General features: G+C 34.9%; 2 protein-coding genes across 2 annotated transcripts in view; both read right to left on the bottom strand.

Moving 5' to 3' along the window:
* LOC126371179 (uncharacterized) overlaps nt 1-20,821 on the bottom strand; it is a 729,644-nt gene that overhangs the window by 613,782 nt on the left and 95,041 nt on the right. The gene's annotated exons all lie outside the window — the stretch shown is intronic.
* LOC126371186 (toll-like receptor 6) lies at nt 8,466-13,394 on the bottom strand. The gene has a single exon (XM_050016435.1). The coding sequence runs from the start codon at nt 13,230-13,232 to the stop codon at nt 9,195-9,197; it is 4,038 nt and encodes a 1,345-aa protein (XP_049872392.1). The 5' UTR covers nt 13,233-13,394; the 3' UTR covers nt 8,466-9,194.

Below are 20,821 nucleotides of genomic sequence, written 5' to 3'. Positions count from 1 at the left end.
ATGCTCCATTCCCCCTTCGGTTGATGAGGGGAGGCCTGTGACAAGCAGCGGGACGTGTATAGGCTGTTTATGTTATGTGGTAATGTTTTGTCAATGTGGTTTGTCATCCGCCACCAATGCGGTTTGTCGTTACTTATCCATTAGGTTGGTAGGCCTTAGATTATTTGTGGCTCAGCCCACCCTACTAGGCATTATAGGCGTGAATTTATGTGTATTATGAAATGAAAAACATAATGAGAAGTACATAATTATTGTAAACGCGCTTATTGAGTATCATGTCTGTAGTAATCCGTGCCCGATATCGTATCGACAATTGAGAAGATGCTTTAACGAAAGTCAAAGAGGTTTAGTTGTATTTTATGTGAGACTTAACAATGATCCTCGTTAGAATGTTTAGCATCGAAATTTCTTTGGATTTGGTAATCAATGTAACGCGTATAATCATTTCAAATGTGCCTTGTTACATACCTTGTTAATACAAGGCTGGCATGTGAATGGAGCTGATAAAACCGACTAAGATTTAAGTTTTGAAGTTAAAAAAATAAATCGCAGTTTTTGATTTTTGACAGTAAGTGATGAATGAGGCTAAAAGCAGAGCATGCTCAGCTAAATGACCAAATATTATTTTCGTAGGTACGTAATCCTAATCTCTAAATTATTATGGCATAAAGCAAATACTTACCTACATTTAATTTCAATAACTGTTACGATAAGTATTTTTAAATAAACAATAAAAACAACAATTTTTGTCAAATAAATGACATGGATTGATGAATGTGGAGGAAGCAAGAGAAGTGTGTCAGGATCGAAGCAAATGGAATTCTATAGTCTCTGCTTACCCCGGTGGGAAATAGGCGTGAGTTTATGTATGTATGTATGTAAATGACATGGAAGTAAATTAAACTACATTTTTGCATAACTTATTTTTCTCTAAGACACACCTATGCAATCACTGTCACACTTAACGTCATTCTATAAAATTCCACATACGAGATGGATCCAGTAACGCACATTGTAAGACACAATACACAGTAACAATATTTTGAAAGCTCACAGTTGAGAAGTGCATTGAATAGAATGGCACAATATCTGATATTCATGGTCCAAGATCCTTATTCTTGGTAGCGGAAGTTGACATTATAGTATGGCAACATCGCGTTATCTTAGCCTTTGTTCCTTTATAAAACTTCCTTTAGTAAGGAAAAAAGTCAATGCCTCTACTACAAAAACCCTTTGTACTCACCTATACAGTTCTTACACCCGTGTATGGTGTTATATGGGATACTAAAAGATGCCGCCACGATAAAGGTAGGAACTGATTAAGCGTGAAATAATGTAATAATCGATTATTATAAAGTCCAACTGAGGTTGTAAAACTAACTTCCAATTAGGAATAAAATAGTCATTAAATTACGATTTAATATTTTTAATTACGTATTTTTAATAGTTATTGCTGATTAGGTTATTAAATACATAAAAATATATGCCTTCACAAGAAGAACTGAGGGGTTAAAATGGCCACGTCGAAGCAATTCATGTAAGAAAGCAATATTGCAATTTGACATTTGCGCATATAAAAGTAAGTGCGCAATGCAACAAATGTCAAATAGCAATATTGCTTTCTTAAATGAATTGCTTCGATGTGGCCATTTTAACCCACCTGTGCCTCTTATACAATATTTTTTGTATACGTAAACAGACAGGACGCCTGTAGTCATTATAAGGGCAGATAGAGCAAGCAGTTGCCTATCAACCTATATTACTTCATCAATTTAGAGAAAACACAATCTCCTAGTATTTTTTATGACATTCTCGAAATGATAAGCAACTGAGCACATTTAATGTTTATTTTTTGTATACTACAATTAGAGTCTTGAGCAACCCGCACTTTAGAACCATGTCTCACTAACATATTTGACATTTAGTGAGATTTCAGTTCAATTTGTCAAAAAAGTTAATGTGACATGGTACCAAAGTGTATACATATTAATGCTCGTGACTGTGCAGTCTTGAGCAATATCACCCCACTTTAGAACCATGTCTCACTAACATATTTGACATTTAGTGAGATTTTAGTTCAATTTGTAAAGAAAAAGAGTAATGTGAAATGGTACCGTAGTGCTCCTCAACAGTATAGCAGACGAGAGTATGTAGATAGTTAACTCTTTTTCCTGATCAGAACAAGCGTAATCTCTTTATCAGATCAACCACTACGCAACCTCAGTAATAGAAGCCGCAAGTCACGCAGTGCGTCCGCTATCCAAATTCGGCAAACCATAAAAGTAAGTAATCAATCCGGAATTCAACTAACCGTCCTGGCTCTGTCAAACTACCAAGCCTGAGCTCCCAATTTGACACACCTATCGCTCGTACTATCTATGACCGGCCAAAGTTAACCAAACCCAATGCCACAGGAAAACAAATCTTAGAGTGATGGGATAAACGTGTTGCTACGCAGGAATGTAAAGTTGTTATACTGTCACATATACGGGCGTTCATTCAGTAGATTCGTCCAGAGATTGTGGTCCATCCATCAAGCCGAATGTCAAAACTAATACGTACGCGGTCCCGTGAGAGTTTCCCAATCGAGCTAGTAATTATGCGTTTCAATGCAGCGAACGTCATCCGATTAAAATTGGCAGGCTATGGGGGACGGGATTGACGAATTGGAAACTCGGAGAAGACAGCGACAGCGAGAAATTAAAAGGAGATATGATCTGTGAAAGTTTGATTAACACTCATCATCATCACCAGCCCATTAACGTCCCCACTGCTGGGGCACGGGCCTTCCCTATGGATGGATAGGGAGATCGGGCCTTAAACCACCACGCGGGCCCAGTGCGGATTGGTGGTTATTAACGACTGCTAATGCAGCCGGGACCAACTGCTTAACGTGCCTTCCGAAGCACGGAGGAGCTCGAGATGAAAACTTTTTTTTTTGTGGTCACCCATCCTATGACCGGCCTCTGCGAAAGTTACTTTACTTCAACAATCGCAGATCGAGCGTGTTTACCGCTGCGCCACCGAGCTCCTCAACACTCATTTATCCCTATTTGCCCCCATCTCAAGGACACCATGGTGCGCGACCGGGGTGGCGTAAAATGTATGCAGTTGTATAGAGAAGACATAGTCGTCTATAAGTCGTAAGGATCAAATATCCAGACACAATAGTTAAACAATAGGGTTAAGGTTTTGAAAGGCATCTGGACTCAGTGACTATATCCTATCTCCTTCTATCATGTGGGTTGTGAGGTGGAGTACCAACCTCATCCACCCTGGTGTCAGGGTTACTATATCCTATAATATGCTTACAAATATATCAGTTTAAAAACTAAAACCCGACCTCGGAAAAATAACGGTCTAGAGTCAGATTTTAGTTTTTAAACTGATATTTTAATTTATATTGTTTTGGGTCCTTTTTATTAAGATAACGTGCTTCCGATACGTGTTTTATGCAAGATGTTATCAATTCAGCGAAATGATCATGTAAATAGAGCGAAACTGAAAGCTACATATGCTAAGCTATATGTTAGGACATATTTGAAATGTCAAATCAAGCCCTTTTATTTGATACCCAACACACTACCATTTGAAAAAACTGTGTTTTTTTTTTCGTCCTAAGTTTATGTCCTCTAGAGGGCGCCACGCTGAATTTAACGTGACGTCACATAGCCTATAACTGCCCTGAGCTGAGATTTGCGATTCCCAACCCCCATGCCTGATGTCTCAATATCTCAGCGCTCATCATTAGTCCGGCCAAATAGTTGACGCCATTGCAGCAAACCTACCCAGTGACGGTAAAAAATGTAGCTAAATCTCCGGTAGGTAACTTTCCATTCATTTAGAAAACTTCGACCTGTTAGTTCGACCTAATTTTTCCTTGAAGTTTCAGAACAGCTTGTTAACAACTTACGAGACACTGTTTTTTCTTAAAGGTGATATTTGTCAAACTAATTTGAGTTTGGCGAAACAGTGCGACTCTTAAGGTCTGTTAAAAGAAAAAATACGCAAACACTTGTACTTTACACGTGTGCTCTAATAGATATAGTTGTCACATGTCATGATTCATCATTTACCAAGTCCAAATACTCGTAAAATTTCTACGAATTCAAATTGTTATGGTTTTTGTTTTTATAGCACTTACTCGTGCTTAGGGAAACTCACAGAGAAAATTTTATCGAAAAAGAATTGACTTTCGCATGGATAGGAGGAGGACCTTGTGGTGTAATGGTTTACACGCTCCTCCCGGCTGTATTGGAATGGGTGCCTAATGGACACACCCTTGACAAGAGCTGCGGCGAGTCAGTTTTTTTTTCGATTTAAATTTTCTTTAATTGTTATGTACTTACTTATATTCAAACTTCAAAACCTAGCGCCTTAGGAATCATTTCATTATCATTGCATTTAAATTCTCCTACAATGGGTATGTGTGTAACTTTAAATATTACTCATTTAAAATAATGTATAGAATATATATAGTAACCACAATGATCAAATCTTTTAATCGTTTGCAACTTGGCTAAACCTTGGCTAACAAGCCAAGTTAGCCAAGATTTAGCCAAGTTGCAAACTATTCAAAAAATAATATTGTATGGAGTTGACATGTATGACTTATACATAATTATGGTAATTTCTGTCAATCTTATACATTATTATCACAGTATCTATCGTTTTTCGTAATTGTTTGCAACTTGGCTTGTACTTGCTTGGCTTGCCTGAAGTTCAATTGTTCGCACAACCCTTTTCAGAATCTTTGTATACATACATAAACTCACGCCTATTTCTCACCGGGCTAAGTAGAGACTATGGAATTCCATTGGCTTCGATCCTGACAGCCTGTCATTGTATATTTATACTTATTAAAAAACTGTAAACCAAAGTAGTCCAATGGAATGTTAAAGTCTAGGTTTTATTATTAGTTTAGTTACAATATTTATTGCGTCACAATCCATAATTACATTTAAACAAGTAAGTAGGTATACGCAGAGACAATAGAGTTCATCAAACAGTCATGTCTCAATAATATTATGATTTACTAAGCAAATATTAACCTACGATTAACTCTATGTTGATAATGGATGGATCCTGTTGTTTGGTAAAATTATTGTGGAGTCAAAACAGTGTATTCAATCGGGCCTTTCCTTATTATGTTTTATATTCTATAGAATCCAATTCTTTATCACCGTTTTTGCATCAATGAAGAATACGAATGCATAACAACACGTAATCTTTAACATCTTGAAGATACGAAGTCCAAAGATGGATTATGATGATGAACGTTATAGTGACAATCAGCCTATTGTCCATAACAATTAACCATCATCTTAGAAAGAACACAATCTCACATTCTCTTAATAAGTTGTACTTAGTTTGCACCTGCAATCTTTGATTTTTTACATATTTCCTCGCCTTATGGTTGTCTGGAAGCGATAACGCCGCCATTTGCCCTGTACTTAGACAAGTCTCTTTTACTATTTTATTCTATTTTGGTGTAATAAAGTATATTTGTATTGTAATCTCTCGGTATTGGAACCTGACAGAGGGCAGCAGTAACTGTCAGTACTATTCAGAGGCGGAGGAGAAGGAGTCCTATGGCTTTGTAATACTCGACTTGAATTGTAGAACTAAGACTACTCTGGGCGCCATCCCACTTGCATCAGACAGAGTACTGCGGGGCGGAAGGCAGGGGGAAACCACTGCCCTATTTTTCCCTAAAAAAAGTAGCAATCATGCTACACCGACAAGAGCGTGGCTCTTAAATTAGTGATGATGAATTTCTCGGTCTCAGACGATATACGTTTTGGTACAAATTCATTACTTTTTATGTAAGTACATTATAATAAATATAATTAGTGTAGGTGTTTACGTTAAATCATTTGAAGTTACATAAACTTAACATGTCAAAGATTCTTTCAACCACAAGAGGAGTTGAATTGTTTCAACATGTACTGTGATCGTAAACCTGTTATTTATATGTCCCTCAAGAACGTAATGCGGACATTAAGCGTCTCTTGTGGAAATTTAGACTTTGTTTAGGAGTCATAAAAGGAGAAATGCAAATGTAAACAAATTTTAACACAAATAAAATAAGGTTGGAAACTTTTATGGCGAGAATCCGAAATTCGAATAAGAATATAATCTGAAATAAATAAGTATACCTACTTCATCCTACTTATAAATAAATACCCACCTACTTTACGTCACGTCATTTTTATTATTATGAATGTGTTCCTCCATAGGTCGTATCGTCACCTCCGAAAGTGTAGGATAATGGTCATACGAAAAACTAATCGTATTAAAAAATATATATTTAAACATTTATGACTATTGATATTGAACAACACAATCCCAGATAATGGAAAATGGTCGCCATGGATGTAATAATAGGACCTGGAACATTTCACATACCAAGCTTCTTTTTTTGACGTGACTTGTTGTAGATTTGCCGCATATGGCATTAACTACTTGGCCCTACAAAACACATAACGAGCAGTCGTATTGAAATATAAGCTAATATGAAATTATTCAAGAAATCTCATTGGATGTTTGAATTTGTTCTATGGACACCCATATAGGGAGCTAATATGTAGATGTTATTTCCAATAAGATCCAGCTCGCACAAAATTGATTAGAATCCTAAAATATTGTGACAACTGAAGTAAGTAAGAGTGCATGTGATGACCATCGCTATCCTAATTGGAGTTGCAAAAATTGCAAATAGTAGAGATCTTTTTCTCAAAAATAACTGCAATAGAAAACCATTATAATTCCGTTGCTTTTTCAACTTCTTCTACATACCGGAGTATAAGACCCGGAGGTCATAAGCAGCATGAGATCTAGAATATTCCATTGGTCTCTAGACCACGGAGCGTATAATGATTCTGATCCCTTATTGCTTTGGTTAATTAATACCAACCTCCAACATTCTTTGACGAGGCCTAGTAATTATTTTCAAGGATAGTAATGCAAACAAGCTACTTATAAATCGTTCATACAACAGTTCCTTGTTCGAAGATATTATCTTTATTGACAATACAATCGTCCAATTAGAATGTCCACACAGGTTGAATCGTCGGGACTTGAAACAACACTAGATAATGACGGTATATGCATGTCATTAGAAATGTCATTTGATTAATATAATATTGCACTTCGATAAGTAAATATTGCTATTGGAAATTGAAATATTCTAAGCCACAGACCAAGTAGAGATGTGTAATAAGCATTCATGTTCAGATCATGAACAAAATGTAAAAATGTCTATGGTTTTGGTTACTATAAAAAAGGTATAGTCTCAAACAAAGATAACTTCCTTCTTAGCATCAAACATGGACGCATTATTAATATCTTCTTGTGTTAGATACCTAATTCATTTAAAAAAAAACGGTGCTTTATAAAATATGAATAATAACAATAAAAGTCTAAATGTGTGAGAAACAATAAACATTTCTTAATTCAAATGTTACTTTATGTGTTCTTTTAATTAAAATACCAGCTTACCAATTTAACAATTAAAACTTCATAAGCCAAGACAGAAGAAGTTAAATGATCACGTAATCATTTTTGACTGAGATTTTACAAGGTAACATGTCAATATACTTTTTGGCATTATTATTTTGGACACACATATTTACTCATACCGAAACAGCAGGAAATTTTCTGACAATTTATGTCGCTGTCACGGTCCATGCATGCATGGTTGGTGCATGGTCTTTTGTATCTACCAAACTGTTCATTCAAAGAAGAAAGTGCCTAACTAGGACATTATTTTATTATAATAAAATGTCACATTACCTATTATTATTCATGTTAATAAGTCCTAAATAATGTAGCCTACAAGATTCCTCTTTCCATTTTTCGCGGTACTGTGCGTATTCCGGCCAGTCCCTCCGGCAAGCGTCCAAGTCGTCACGCCAACTCTTTCGAGGTCTGCCACGACGCCTGTACACATCATGAGGCACCCAAAAATAAAAAAAAATAAGTGAATTAAAAATGAACAATTAAAATAATGAACGTAAAACAAACAATGTTTTTACACCAAACCTAAAACATTTTTACGCTTACGCCTGTCCAAATGAAGCGACCCAAATTATCAAACATCTCATTATAAACCATAATTAAACAAAACAAACGTGTTTCTATTTCATCTAAATTTTCCTTATTTCAAGTAGGTACCCACTCTAATTAATTGAGAGAAAAATATTTCTGTTACAGAAACTGCCCTTAATAATCATTAATTAATGTTTTAATGTAATTACAAAAAAAAGTAATTACAATTGCTCTTGAATAATGTAAAATTAAAGATCACTCGCAGGAAAGATTAAATAAAAAACGTAATAAGTATCAAAACGTCAGTATAATTTTATTACGGTTCAAGATACCTTTGTACATTTTATACAAAACAATAATTTCCATTAATACTAATAATTACAATCCAAAAATTACATTTATTTCCATGTTTATAATTATTAAATCTAATATCACGATTTACCTTAAATATACATAATAATCATAAAGGTACTCAAGCAATACATTATAGTTAATAAACGATAATATTAATATCGTATATATATAATGTTATTTTCTATATACGTACACATGACTTCGTAAATATGAATGCATATTAAATATTTCACATTATAATTAGTTAAATAAATGGAACAACTTTAAGAAACCTACAGAAATATAAAGTATGAATTTAGTGTTAATAAATAAAGCGCTCCATAATATTACTTTTATGCGATCTTTCCATAAATATGACTTAAGTTTTATTTCATAAGTTTAAGTTTTGAGTTCAAAATTTACTTAAGTATGTAATGATTACGGGAAATACTTTAAACATCCTATTCTATTTGGTGTTGCTTTACAGTGACTGCTTAATGAAATTCTCACAGCTTTTATAATCTATGTCGTTACAATTAATAATATATTTTAACATGAAAGTGTTTTCGTAATCAGACTCAACATTTCAATACAATATTTGTACAAAATATTGTTTCATTAAAAATACTCGTATTTATACTACCGTTTTAGATCTTAGATTACGTATGTGAAAATTGACAGTATGCAATAGTAAGTACAGTAGTATTTACATATATAACGAATAGCAATACTGTGACTTAGTACGAGAAACGTGCAAGCATGTGTGCATAAAAACTGTAACAAACACGAGGGTGGAATACTAAAAAGAATACTCAAACAAAGTACGTGCGTCCTCTGCTTGCAGCACTGGCCGTCATAGAACGTGGAACAGTCGGAGAGATATCTTCTACCCTAGAATATACGTGACCACTGCTAGGGGACAGCCGCAGGTCATAATTAAACCGAGGACAAGTCCTGTTGTCAATCGACATGTAGCTATTGTTCGAATTGTTCCCATCCCCGTACGTGTTGTTATCTGAGGAGGGAGAGCTTTCTGACTGAGATGATTCACCATCGGTCCTTTTGCAATACTGCAAGGAATTTGTGAAATTCTGCTTTGAGCAACTGTCGTTTGATACTGGCATTGTTGTGTACCTCAACGTCGGAGTTTGACGTAACGATTTCTTGAATACACTATTCTCCGACCCTTTTACCGTTATAATTGTATCAGTCGAATTCAATAGCGAGATAAACCGTTCCCAAAATCTGGGGTCGTTCCACGATATATTTTTGAACTTATCTAATACAAAACACAGTTCATCATTTATTTGGTTGTTGTCAACTAACTTAATAAATATTACCTTGTTCATATCGCTACGATTTAGGGATTTCAAATAACTATAGAAAATATTTTTGAAATGAATATCGCACAGATCATTACAAATAAAATGTGTTGTAAGAATAATGATGAGACGTTTAGACAATTTTGATGATTTTGAAAAGCTGTCCAGTGTCAGTATGTTAAGAGTGGGCTCATTTGGTGAAAACTTTTTTGAAGACATTTTTCTGAACTCTAGTTCGGACATTATGTTATGGTAGACGAAATTTGTATCTTTGGTATTACATATCACGTAATAATCGTACATATGATTTGGGTTGCCTTCTAACACATGATCGACGTTAGGACAAGATTGTTCTTTGAACAGAGGTACGCCGTAGTTTGTGTACAACCAGTCACTGACTTCGTATCGGAAAGCATAAAAGATAGCACCTATCAAACAAATCACTACAATAATAATAATTACACCACATATTACAGCGAAATAATTATCAGGAAGAAATATCGATTTAGAAACTATTTCGTCTTTAGATACAGTTGGGTCATTTACCGATCCCATATACTCTTTACAATGACTTAAGACTGAGGCAATAGTAATTTTAGTAGGCTTACCAGCGCTATCTGTACACAACATTTTTTCAGGATCGCCCGGATCCCTCCTAAGCCACGAATCCAATTCAGCTATACTCTTACAGTCACAAGAATACTGATTACCCTCAATAGAGACATGAGCTAGACTTTTGGAAGACGAGGCTAATAATTTCCATGGAAAGAAATTTACGAGCTTATTATCGTCTATTCTCAATACTGAGAGTGATTTCAAGGAAGAAAAGGTATTATTTGCTACGTGTGTAATAGCGTTGTGATCCAAATATAACTCATTTAAATTATTTAGATGTACAAATTCGTCCCCTTTCAACTCAACTAGTTTGTTATTTTCCAAATGCAATATTTTCAAAGAATCCACGCCCTTAAAAGTTTGATCGTTCACTTCCTTTAACTTTGTATCATTCAAGTATAACACTTGCAGTTTCTTTTTCCCTATAAACACGTGATTTCCCAAATGGCTGATGTGATTTCCATCTAAATATATTTCGGTGGCGTCCATCGGAATTCGCTCCGGAACTTCTGTGTAGCCCGCGTTCGAGCAATCTACTACGTTTGCATTCCAAGTGATGTCGTGATAGCATCTACAGTTATTCGGACAAATCATTTCACAGTCGCAGGCAACAAAGTCACAACAATGACAGAGAGCAAAACAATGACTCTCATAGGGACAGAGAAAGTCAGAAGGTGACATGTCTATAATCATTTTTTTCTCTTTAGCACGCGAGTGGACTAATGCACACATTGCTTTATCTAAATCTAATACGCGCGGGTATTGTCGGCTATGGCTCAAATAATTAATGCGTTGAATCCATTCCATTGAACAATCACAAACAAATGGGTTACCGCTTATAAAGAACTCGGGTAAGTCACTATCTTCATCTATTTGATCTAACCTAAAGGCATTCATGTCAAGTTGTACCAGTTTGTTATTATTTAATGTCACAGTTGATAGTCTTTGTAGTTTTGAAAAAGTACCAACTTGAATGTGTTGTAGATTGTTATCGTTAAAATAAAGCTTTTCAACTGATTTTGGTATAGAAGTCACAGTAAGTTGACTTATGTTATTATAACTTAAATCTAATAGTTTAATATTTACATTTGAATACATGTCATCATTAACAAAGTTCTCTATAAAGTTTTGATGTAAGTCCAACCATTCGAGACTATTAGGAAAACTTTTAAAATCGAAGGACGTGATTTTATTTGCTGACATGTTAAGCCAAACTAGAGTATCGAGTGTCGTAAATATTCCATCAAAACTGGTGATTTCGTTCCCATCCATACGTAATAGTTTAAGATTTACATTTTTGCGAAAACATCCAGGGGCGACATGTTTTATTTTGTTGGATGCTAAATTTAGTACCTGCAGTTGAGGTAGATGTTCAAAAGTATCTTCATTTAAATACGTAACTTTGTTATCCACAAGACGTAAACCGAAAAGTTCGGAGAGCCCACGAAAGTTTTCCCGGTTTAAATGTGTTATATTGTTGTTCCCGATGTCCAACGACCTCAGAGACCGCAATTTACGAATGGACGATGGAATCAGTGATAAAACGTTGTCATTTAATCCTAAATCTTCGATAGCAGTCATGTTATCGAAAGCAGTATCGTCTATGTGTTTGATTTTATTATTATCAATAAACAATTCGTGCAATATGTGTAAATCAGTGAACAAGTGAGAATGAATATGTACAAGTTTATTATTCGAAAGTGTCAATGAATGCAAATTTCGTAGCTCCTCAAACGCATGATCTTCAATGGAAGTGATTTCATTATGATCTAAATTTAACTTTTGTAAGCTATACAAATCTTGAAAAATGTACCGATCTATCCTAGATAATCTATTATATGAAAGATTTAAAATCACCATACGCAATAGACCTACAAATGTGCCCTTATTTATCCACTGACTAGTAAGATCGTTCAAAGAAAGATCTAATATTTGAAGTTGTTCCAAACCGGCAAAAAGTCCTGGTTGCAAAACATTAATGGTGTTATTACTTAAATCAATCTTGTTCAAAGATTTTGTGTCAGTAAAAAGGTCAGGAGGTATGGTATTAAGAAAGTTACTTGACAAATTCAAAACTTGTAAACTAATAAGCCCGCCAAAAGCACCGTCTTCTAAGGTAGATATTGCATTATTTTGTAATAACAGTTTTGTCAAAGAACGTAATTTCGATAAGCTGTTATCGGTTACAACAATAAGATCGTTGTGAGACATATCAAGAGTTTCTATAACTAAGTTACAACTTCTTACGCTCAGGTTTTGTTCTCGTAACGTATCCGCAAATCCAATAGTCTTCAAGTTTTGTAAATGATTCTTTGACATATTTAATGTCTTCAAACTGTACAATAAACAGAACGTTTCAGTTTTAGTGCTCCAGATGTTGTTGTCACTCAGATCGAGTTCAATTAACTCGTTCAATCCGGCGAAAGCTTGCTCGTGTATTTCCATTGTCATGGCGGACCATTCGCTGTTGTGGGTCGTCACGTGCAAACGTTTCAGGTCTTTGAAATTCTCGAACGCACGTGCCGGTATCTGACGTATCTTACACTTATCAATGACAAGATCTCTTAGCTTTGCTAGGTTCGCGTGCTTGCTTGATGTTTTTTCTGTCTGTGCAGTCAGGGTGCTTTCGAAGAACAAAATCTCGCTGCACTGTACGTGCAACGACATCACGTCGTCGAAATGCGTTCGACTGATATTCTGTAACAGGTGGTCCAAACTGCTTATGGTTCGAATTTTGCAGAAAAGTACCGCATTTTCCGACGTTTCCGTCTCGGAGCTACGGTACGCGCACTCGTGCGGCATTTCGGCTGCGAAGTTAGTTTCGATAACATGGCAGTAGAATAACACGTACACTATTACTTGATTAAAAGTTCGGCGATCGAGTCTTTTCGCGAGAGTTTGTTTTATTGGCATTTTATGTTTAAATGCGAGCTGCAGTGAGGCATCGAGATCGGCTGTGCCATTTATGAAGATGCGAGTTTCGCGTCATAAATATTCGCGCGTAGAGAGCGACATCGCGATTCACGTGGCATGACGGCCGGCTGGCGCGTATTGTCAGGCGTGTAGCGCGGACGGCGGCTGCCCACCGACTGAGCGGCGTTTGGAAGCTCCGCCCTACGGCATCCGCGACGCCCCGCGCCGCCGCGCCGCCTGCCTCGGCGTCTAAAGAAACTTCATCTCATATTATCGAGGGTGCATAAGCCGTTGAATTATTCCCGTGCGGGTGTATCGAGCATTAATTATAAACAACTCGAGATCGAGTTTGGCGAACTTCTGACTTCACAATGACCTCTTCTTTTTTATCAACCACATCTTAGTAAACTTATTTATACTTAAAAGAAAATAACTTAAAGAAATTGTTAGCAGAACTTAGATATTAGCTTTTTCTCATAAATGCAGAGATGGTAATAAGATTTTATGCCCAAAGGGGTTATAAAATCAAAATACTAGTCGGTACGTTGGTAAACTAGAAGGTTTATTATTATTAAAGTTTAAATATAAGTTCCATTTCTTTTTTTCAAGCAAACATGCATAAACATAAAACCTGTATTATATTGTTAAAGAACAAAAAGTTTTCATACATAAAACACCCTGGCAAAGTTGTTTCAATGTTAAAAATTTCACCAGCACTTTCCAAGAAAACGGTTTGTTCATTGAATATGAAGTTTGGCTTTTTTGTAAACAATACTTTTTAAAAGCTGCTAATACCATCACATCAGGAACACCTGTTGTGTTCTCGACAACTTCGCAAAACTTTTTACTCAGGCTCGTTCCCGCGAAAATGAGATAAAAGCCTTGCAAAATAGTTTTCTGGGACACCACATGTTTCTCGAGTTAACTTATTCCCTTATATTATTTTGCGGTCGACGTAAATCGCTAAACGGCTACGCTATTTCGCAGCTACCCTTAGAGATTTTTGGTTTACTGTCTGATCGAAGGACGTTGTTACATGATTTTTTGCTATTCTGTGCTTTGCTGAACCTCAAGACGGAAAAACAAATCTTATATCTAGTAATAAAGTCTTACTGTTTTACTATATTCAACACGTTTTATCGGCGCAGGGGCTCTCAGATAATCCATCTCTCCAATAAATCACGTAAAAAAAGAAAACTAGTATTCAAAATATTTTTTTGTAACTTATTTGCTTTTATAGTCTTATAAAGTGAACAACTTTTGTTACCGTTGGATTTTTGGAGCGCCCAACGGTCCAGTTTTATTGAGACATAAAACCGGAAATTTCACGTCATTATTTCAACGACCCGTACTATTTACAAAAGGTACCTTTAAATAATTCAATGCTATAAAAACACCCATAGTATAATACAACGTACATAATTATAGTGTGGTCAGAATCTTTGAAGAGCATACTAACTAGAGGTTGATTTTTAGAGATGATATTATGTTAGGTTAAAGAAGAATGATAATTTAAATTTAAGAACTATCTCGGTGAGTTAACTCACGAATTGAATGAAAAAACTTAAATAGTTTTGAACTCATAAAAACCATTATTATCATATTTTATTGAAAACTTTTACTTGTCATAAGCATAAACAGCTACGCATTTACATCAGTAATTTGTAACCGGGACCAATGGCTTAACAGGCCCAGTCGTCGTAGTCGTGCGTAGTCGTTATATGAGTCTTGTCAAGGGCCTTTGGCGGCTCAATAATAACCCTGACACCAGGGTTGACGAGGATGATAATCCACTTTATAACCCACACGATAGAAGAAAAGAAGCATAAACAGCTTATGCTTGTTTATAAAACAAAGATCCTGTTTAAAATACTCGTAAGAGATAAAAAAAGATTGTAAATAAGTAAGATTGAATCACAACGATCTAACAGAAAGCTCGGTGAGGTGTGTTTACTTAGTTCATCTTGCTTGGATGTACCTCTGACTACTTCAATTGGGATATAGCAGTAAGCTTATGTAATTTTATTATGTGAAATCATTATGAATTAAAATGAACCTGAACGTAAAAAGATCATGATTCATCTTCAAAGTTCCAGTGGGTCAAATCTCATTCCACTAATCTCAGCTCTTAAAGATGAAGGAAGAGTTTATGCAATAATTGGCTGTATAACCAGTGTGTAATTGAGCTATGTGGATGTGGGTATGCGCAAACAAGTACGAAGCAATTTGTAGCTCGTGATAGCATATGATCGAGAGACCACCCACCTTAAGTTTTGTAAAGACGCCTCTAGATGCTCATACAATGTTTGATACCTGAGTAGGTACAAATATTTTGTGAACGAAAATACTTCTAAGTAACTAGAATAAACCAATAGTGCATTTTAGATGAATTGCTTCGATGTGGTCTTTTTAACCCCCAAATTTCATAATTTAGTTGAATGTGCTAACATTTTTGCCATTCAATGTAAAAATAAACATATAAAGAAAAGTACCGTAGGTAAAGATGTATGTATAATTTGTTACAAATATACATTTTTGCACCGAAATAAAAGGAAACATTTACAAAAGACTCTTCTTAGGTATATGGCAAATAGCGGCCGTATCGCTTTAAGCGATTTCTTCCAGACGGCCATAAGGCGAGGAAATATGTAAAAATTAAAATATTGTGGGTGCAAACTATAAGTACAACTTACCAATAAATACATGACATTTACTCGACAGCGATAAATAAAAATGTATTTTCAAAAACTTCTCTGGACCTAAAAAAAAAGACGAAAGAAAAGAAGGAAAGAAGTCACATTTTGAAGAACACTTTTATTGCAGACTAGTCATCCAGATTTTCATATGACTTCACCTTTACGCCTTTCACCAAGAGTAACATTCAAATGGGTTTCCGTGGAGACTTACATTTCCATTTTATGTTGTCGACCTATACGTGTTCTTGTATATTTTATACGGACTTAAAATCCTTTCTTAACATTGATACACAAATAACGTCTATCTCTATGTTATTTCTTATTTTTATTCTCAAAAGAAAATTTGTTCAGGTTATTAAGATTGACGGTTTTAGTGTATCCTCTTGAATAAAGGTATCATTTGTACAAATATTTCTGTAAGTACATAATATTTGCTCTGTGTCATTGTAAGAATATGTTTTATGTCTACAAATGTAATTGTTCTGAAATAAATGTATTAAAATACTTCTCATGTTAAAAACACTACAATGAAACAAACTTATCTTTATATATCAGGTAGTTATAATATAAACTACGAAAGTTTGATTCCCAGCACAAATTAATTTTAGGTACAATTTCATCCATGTTCTCTAAATAAATCTGAACTCTACAATCTCATCAAACTAACTCAAACTCTAAAGGCACTCAAGATACCTCTAAAGAAAATAAATTCATAATTTCAATATCTAAAATCAAAATGCTGCCTACAACTCGTAATTGGTATCAAGAGCAAGAGGCCTCGCATCGTTGACCACCAACTGGCTTATTTTGGGAATCCTCAGTAGATTTTCCCATGCATTGGTTTAAGGTAATTATGGTCGACGTTAGAACACTGTAAAGAGACGTTATCGAGTGGGCCCGTCCCGCCCCTACCAATAATCACCTTGTTAACGGCTAGTGATGTACTAGTCAGTCGATTTTATCGATTCAATGATACATATCTAATTTCGTCGTGGATTCCATTCATAATGTATGTTTGAATGAAGTGTTATCATACTGATGAATCTAAAAGCTATTATTGGAATTGAGAATGGAAAACAAAAAATGTGCTGTTACAGTTTTCAAACAGCATTTGATTAGATCTTCTATTAGATTGAGTATAATATATACAAATATACTTTATTGCACCAAAACAAGGAAACAATTACTATAAAAGTGACCTATTAATTGGCGGTCTTATTGCTTAAAGCGATTTCTTCCAGGCAACTATATTATAATTATATTTTGATTGTGTTAAAATAGATAATTATGGTAGTCCAAACAATGTTAGCTACTGATTTGTACGTTTAGGTATCTGATTGATGAACTCTTTCAGATAGACTTTATATTATTTTTTTTCCATATTATCCGACTTCTCTGTAAGTAAGTATATTTATTTCGTTGTATAGTCTTCTATACAACGATTTTAATATATTTAACTTACTTAAATCTAAAGATATAATAATGTGCAACACTAACTAGGGAAGTAACGTAATGGAGGCATAATCCACCATGTTTGTTGCTTACCCAGCTAAGCCGCCATAAGGTCTCTGAGATGGCTTAACAATTAATGACATGCGTTCGAAGCCAAAATGGCGAGTCAGCTCATCGAAACAAGGAAGACTTCGTTAATATTTCCACTAGACGGTCCCCCAACTAATGAAAAAACGCATATTTTTTAGAACAAGACCTAGATCTGGTCACCACTTATTGCTGTCTAAGCTAGTGTTTTGGCAAAAGTGCAAAAATTGCAAGTGTTCTTCAATAAAAAAAATAACAGTTATCAAACCAGTAGAACATAATTACTTAGATATTTTCATACGTAACAATTTACTTGGAACGCCTAAGTCGTTAGCGTAACCTATATTCCAGTTAGAACCGGTTACTTTGACAAGTAAATCGTCTATTTCTATAAATGTAGCCGTAAATTACCATTTCCAACAATTTTCACATTACCATTAGCACAGATAACATTGCGACGTTTCAGTTCCTTACTCCATTATTCACAACACTACGTATACGAGGTAATCTAAACGGTATGCATATTAAATTTGATTCGCGTGTTAATAGTATTTTTGAGGCCGGAAAGTGAGGCGGGGCTAAGTATGGCCTACTATTAAATGGCGTCAATGTAAACTTTTAAGAATTATAATGCTCCATTTTTTCTGTAAAACTATTCTGAAGAATAATTAATTCATTTTTTAAAAGTAAGGAAATATCTGACTGACAGTCGATAGATGAAATCTAGCGTTTGAATAAAATCCGGACATATTTTAAAATAAAACTCAGATGAAACTGCGACTGTCAAGTAGAAGTCTAGACATGTTTTCAACTGCTAAAACTTTGCGCCCATCACAAAGTTCCCAAAACGTGCTAACTTGTGAATCTACTTTTTAGGTAAAAGGAATCACTGAAGTAACGAAAACAATATTTTCAAAAATAGAAACTTCCCCTCCATTCGTTTGTTTACTCTGTCCCTCGAGGATGAAAAATTGAATCATGCGTCAGAAACGTAGCTGAAATGACAACGTGCCGTGTGAGGATTTGCCCTGTACCAATTTCCATTTGCCGTCCTATTGCTCTTTTCCTCAAACTTAATGAAGATAAATACATTAGGAGGGTATTTCAGCGCCCGCAAATATAAAGTTGTTGCTTATAAAATAAACATTGTGTAAATTAGTGTCGGAGGCATTCAGTACAATTAACATATAGAAGAGGCGCGACAAGTCATTAGTCATGTTCAAGCGATAATCTTCGAATAACACCGTTTGTCATTCGCGGCTCTAGTGCTGTCTGTAGGGTGTTGAACTATTCTAAGAAAACTAGAGACAAAGTCCCCCATCTCTTAGAAATGACGTCATTGCACTGTTCTAAAAAAATTACTTACAACCATTGTTTTAAGAAGCGATTACAAACTGTAATGATAACAAATTAAAAATACAGCCTGTAAACCATACCTAAGTACATAAAATCTTACATGTAATGTCTACTACATCAAACAAATCGGAATAAAACAGATCTTAATTATATACTTTTGATGTCAAGTCATGACATGAATTTCACGAACAGTAACAATGCCATAAACTTACTATTACCAACATTGATAGAGTCAAAATTGAAGCATTATAATGCGAAGTCAATACCTATGAAACAACAGAGTTATTTATGGAAACCAGATATTACAATATTGACATGCAGATACAATACCTGAGTTTAAGCTTTACTAATGATAATGTCAGAGTAATTATGTGCAGTGGCTTATCGGCAATGTATTGACAATGCGGATTTAAGCGCTTATCTGTATTGTTCGCAAATTAACAGGTTGGTAATATTGTAAAACCTGGATTTTACCAGCAGATTTTCATAATAAGAACTGCAATAGTAATTAATATTTATTTATTTAACTAGATGAAGGAATCAAATCACTCAAAATCCAAAAACTACTAACTACCTACTTTTCTATGTACTCGGGCAGAGACAAAGTTGAAATTTTCTTAAAAGTTATTGTTAATGTTTTCTCTATCACCAGTTATGGTGCTGTTTGAACGTAGGTGTTTATGAAGCTATTTTAATACGTTTTAACACTTTATTTAAGATGTGAATTGGATGACATAACCATCAACCGTTCATTACGAGCTTCAACAATTCTTATCATATCGTTTAGTTTTATTTTTATAATCACCAATAAAACACGACTGTAGATTCAAAAACCCGTAATAAAAACGAGGGTTATTCTTTACGTCGTAAACACAATCAGATTTCCATATTATTATTATGTGACGATATAAAAGCGTAAACATTGTCCAATGTCGTTCACCCCTTTATGATAGTTCATAACTATAATTTGAGAATAATTTAGATTTCGAACATCTCTGAATACTTTATTTTTTACAACACAGATTCCGCTCAGATAGCTAGATCAATTTTATTTTTTATTGCAGTTTTTTAAGTCCGCAATTATGTGTATGCCCATACTTATAAGCAGTAAATGTTACCGCCTACGTGATGTTAAGAAACTGTTGCTAAATTCGGAAGTCTGTGTATTTTTATGGTAAGCAAGCCTACTTAAGTTGACGATTCTAGATGCCATTGTTTGATACAGAAGCAAAAAAAATATTCTTACTGCGTTTGTCTTGGAATAGCATTAATGTCATTCAGTTTGTTTGATCTTTTAGATAAAATACCTATAAGACAGAATCAATATTTGTAAATCTACATTAACTGAGATCAAAATTTCATACTAATACCTACTCCCACTTCTTCTTTTCGAGACAATGTCAGACTTAAATGGTCCGTTCTCAGTATTTAGCTACGAAAATGACACTGCTGTGCACTTAAAATATATTCTACTGTTGATTATAGACAAATTCAAACTGTTTGTGCCATTATCGGAAATCGACAGCATCAAAAGCTACCCTACATATTACCACAGGTTAGATAATAAGTAGTTCTATATTTCATTAAATTTAACAGTTAAAGCGAAAATCACTAAACCATCAATCAATTTCGATGTAATAACAACTATCAGCAAAAAATTTCTTTTTTTTTATGGGACTTATTGCAGAGTAGCCGCATATGGCATTAAATACTTGGCCGGAATACAAAACTGCGGGGTCCTCAAGAATATACTACAGTGTTGAGAAATTTCACCACCTGAATGCCTATTCATAGGGCGTTTCTGGATAAACTTCGACTAGACCAGTCTACTATAAGTAGACACAGCATCACAATTAAATCGTTACCGACGCCAGAGTCTTAAATTAACGACATTAAAACAAGCTTCTCTCATTCAAGATAAGACCTCTGCAAGGGGAGAACAAATTGAACGGGTTCATGCTATAGTGAAGCGAGTGTATTGAGAATGCACGTTATCTT

Source organism: Pectinophora gossypiella, chromosome 12 (genome assembly GCF_024362695.1).
Source record: "Pectinophora gossypiella chromosome 12, ilPecGoss1.1, whole genome shotgun sequence".
Lineage (NCBI taxonomy): Eukaryota > Metazoa > Arthropoda > Insecta > Lepidoptera > Gelechiidae > Pectinophora > Pectinophora gossypiella.
Note: the sequence above shows the minus strand (reverse complement) of the source record. Positions and strands in the feature narration are given on the sequence as shown.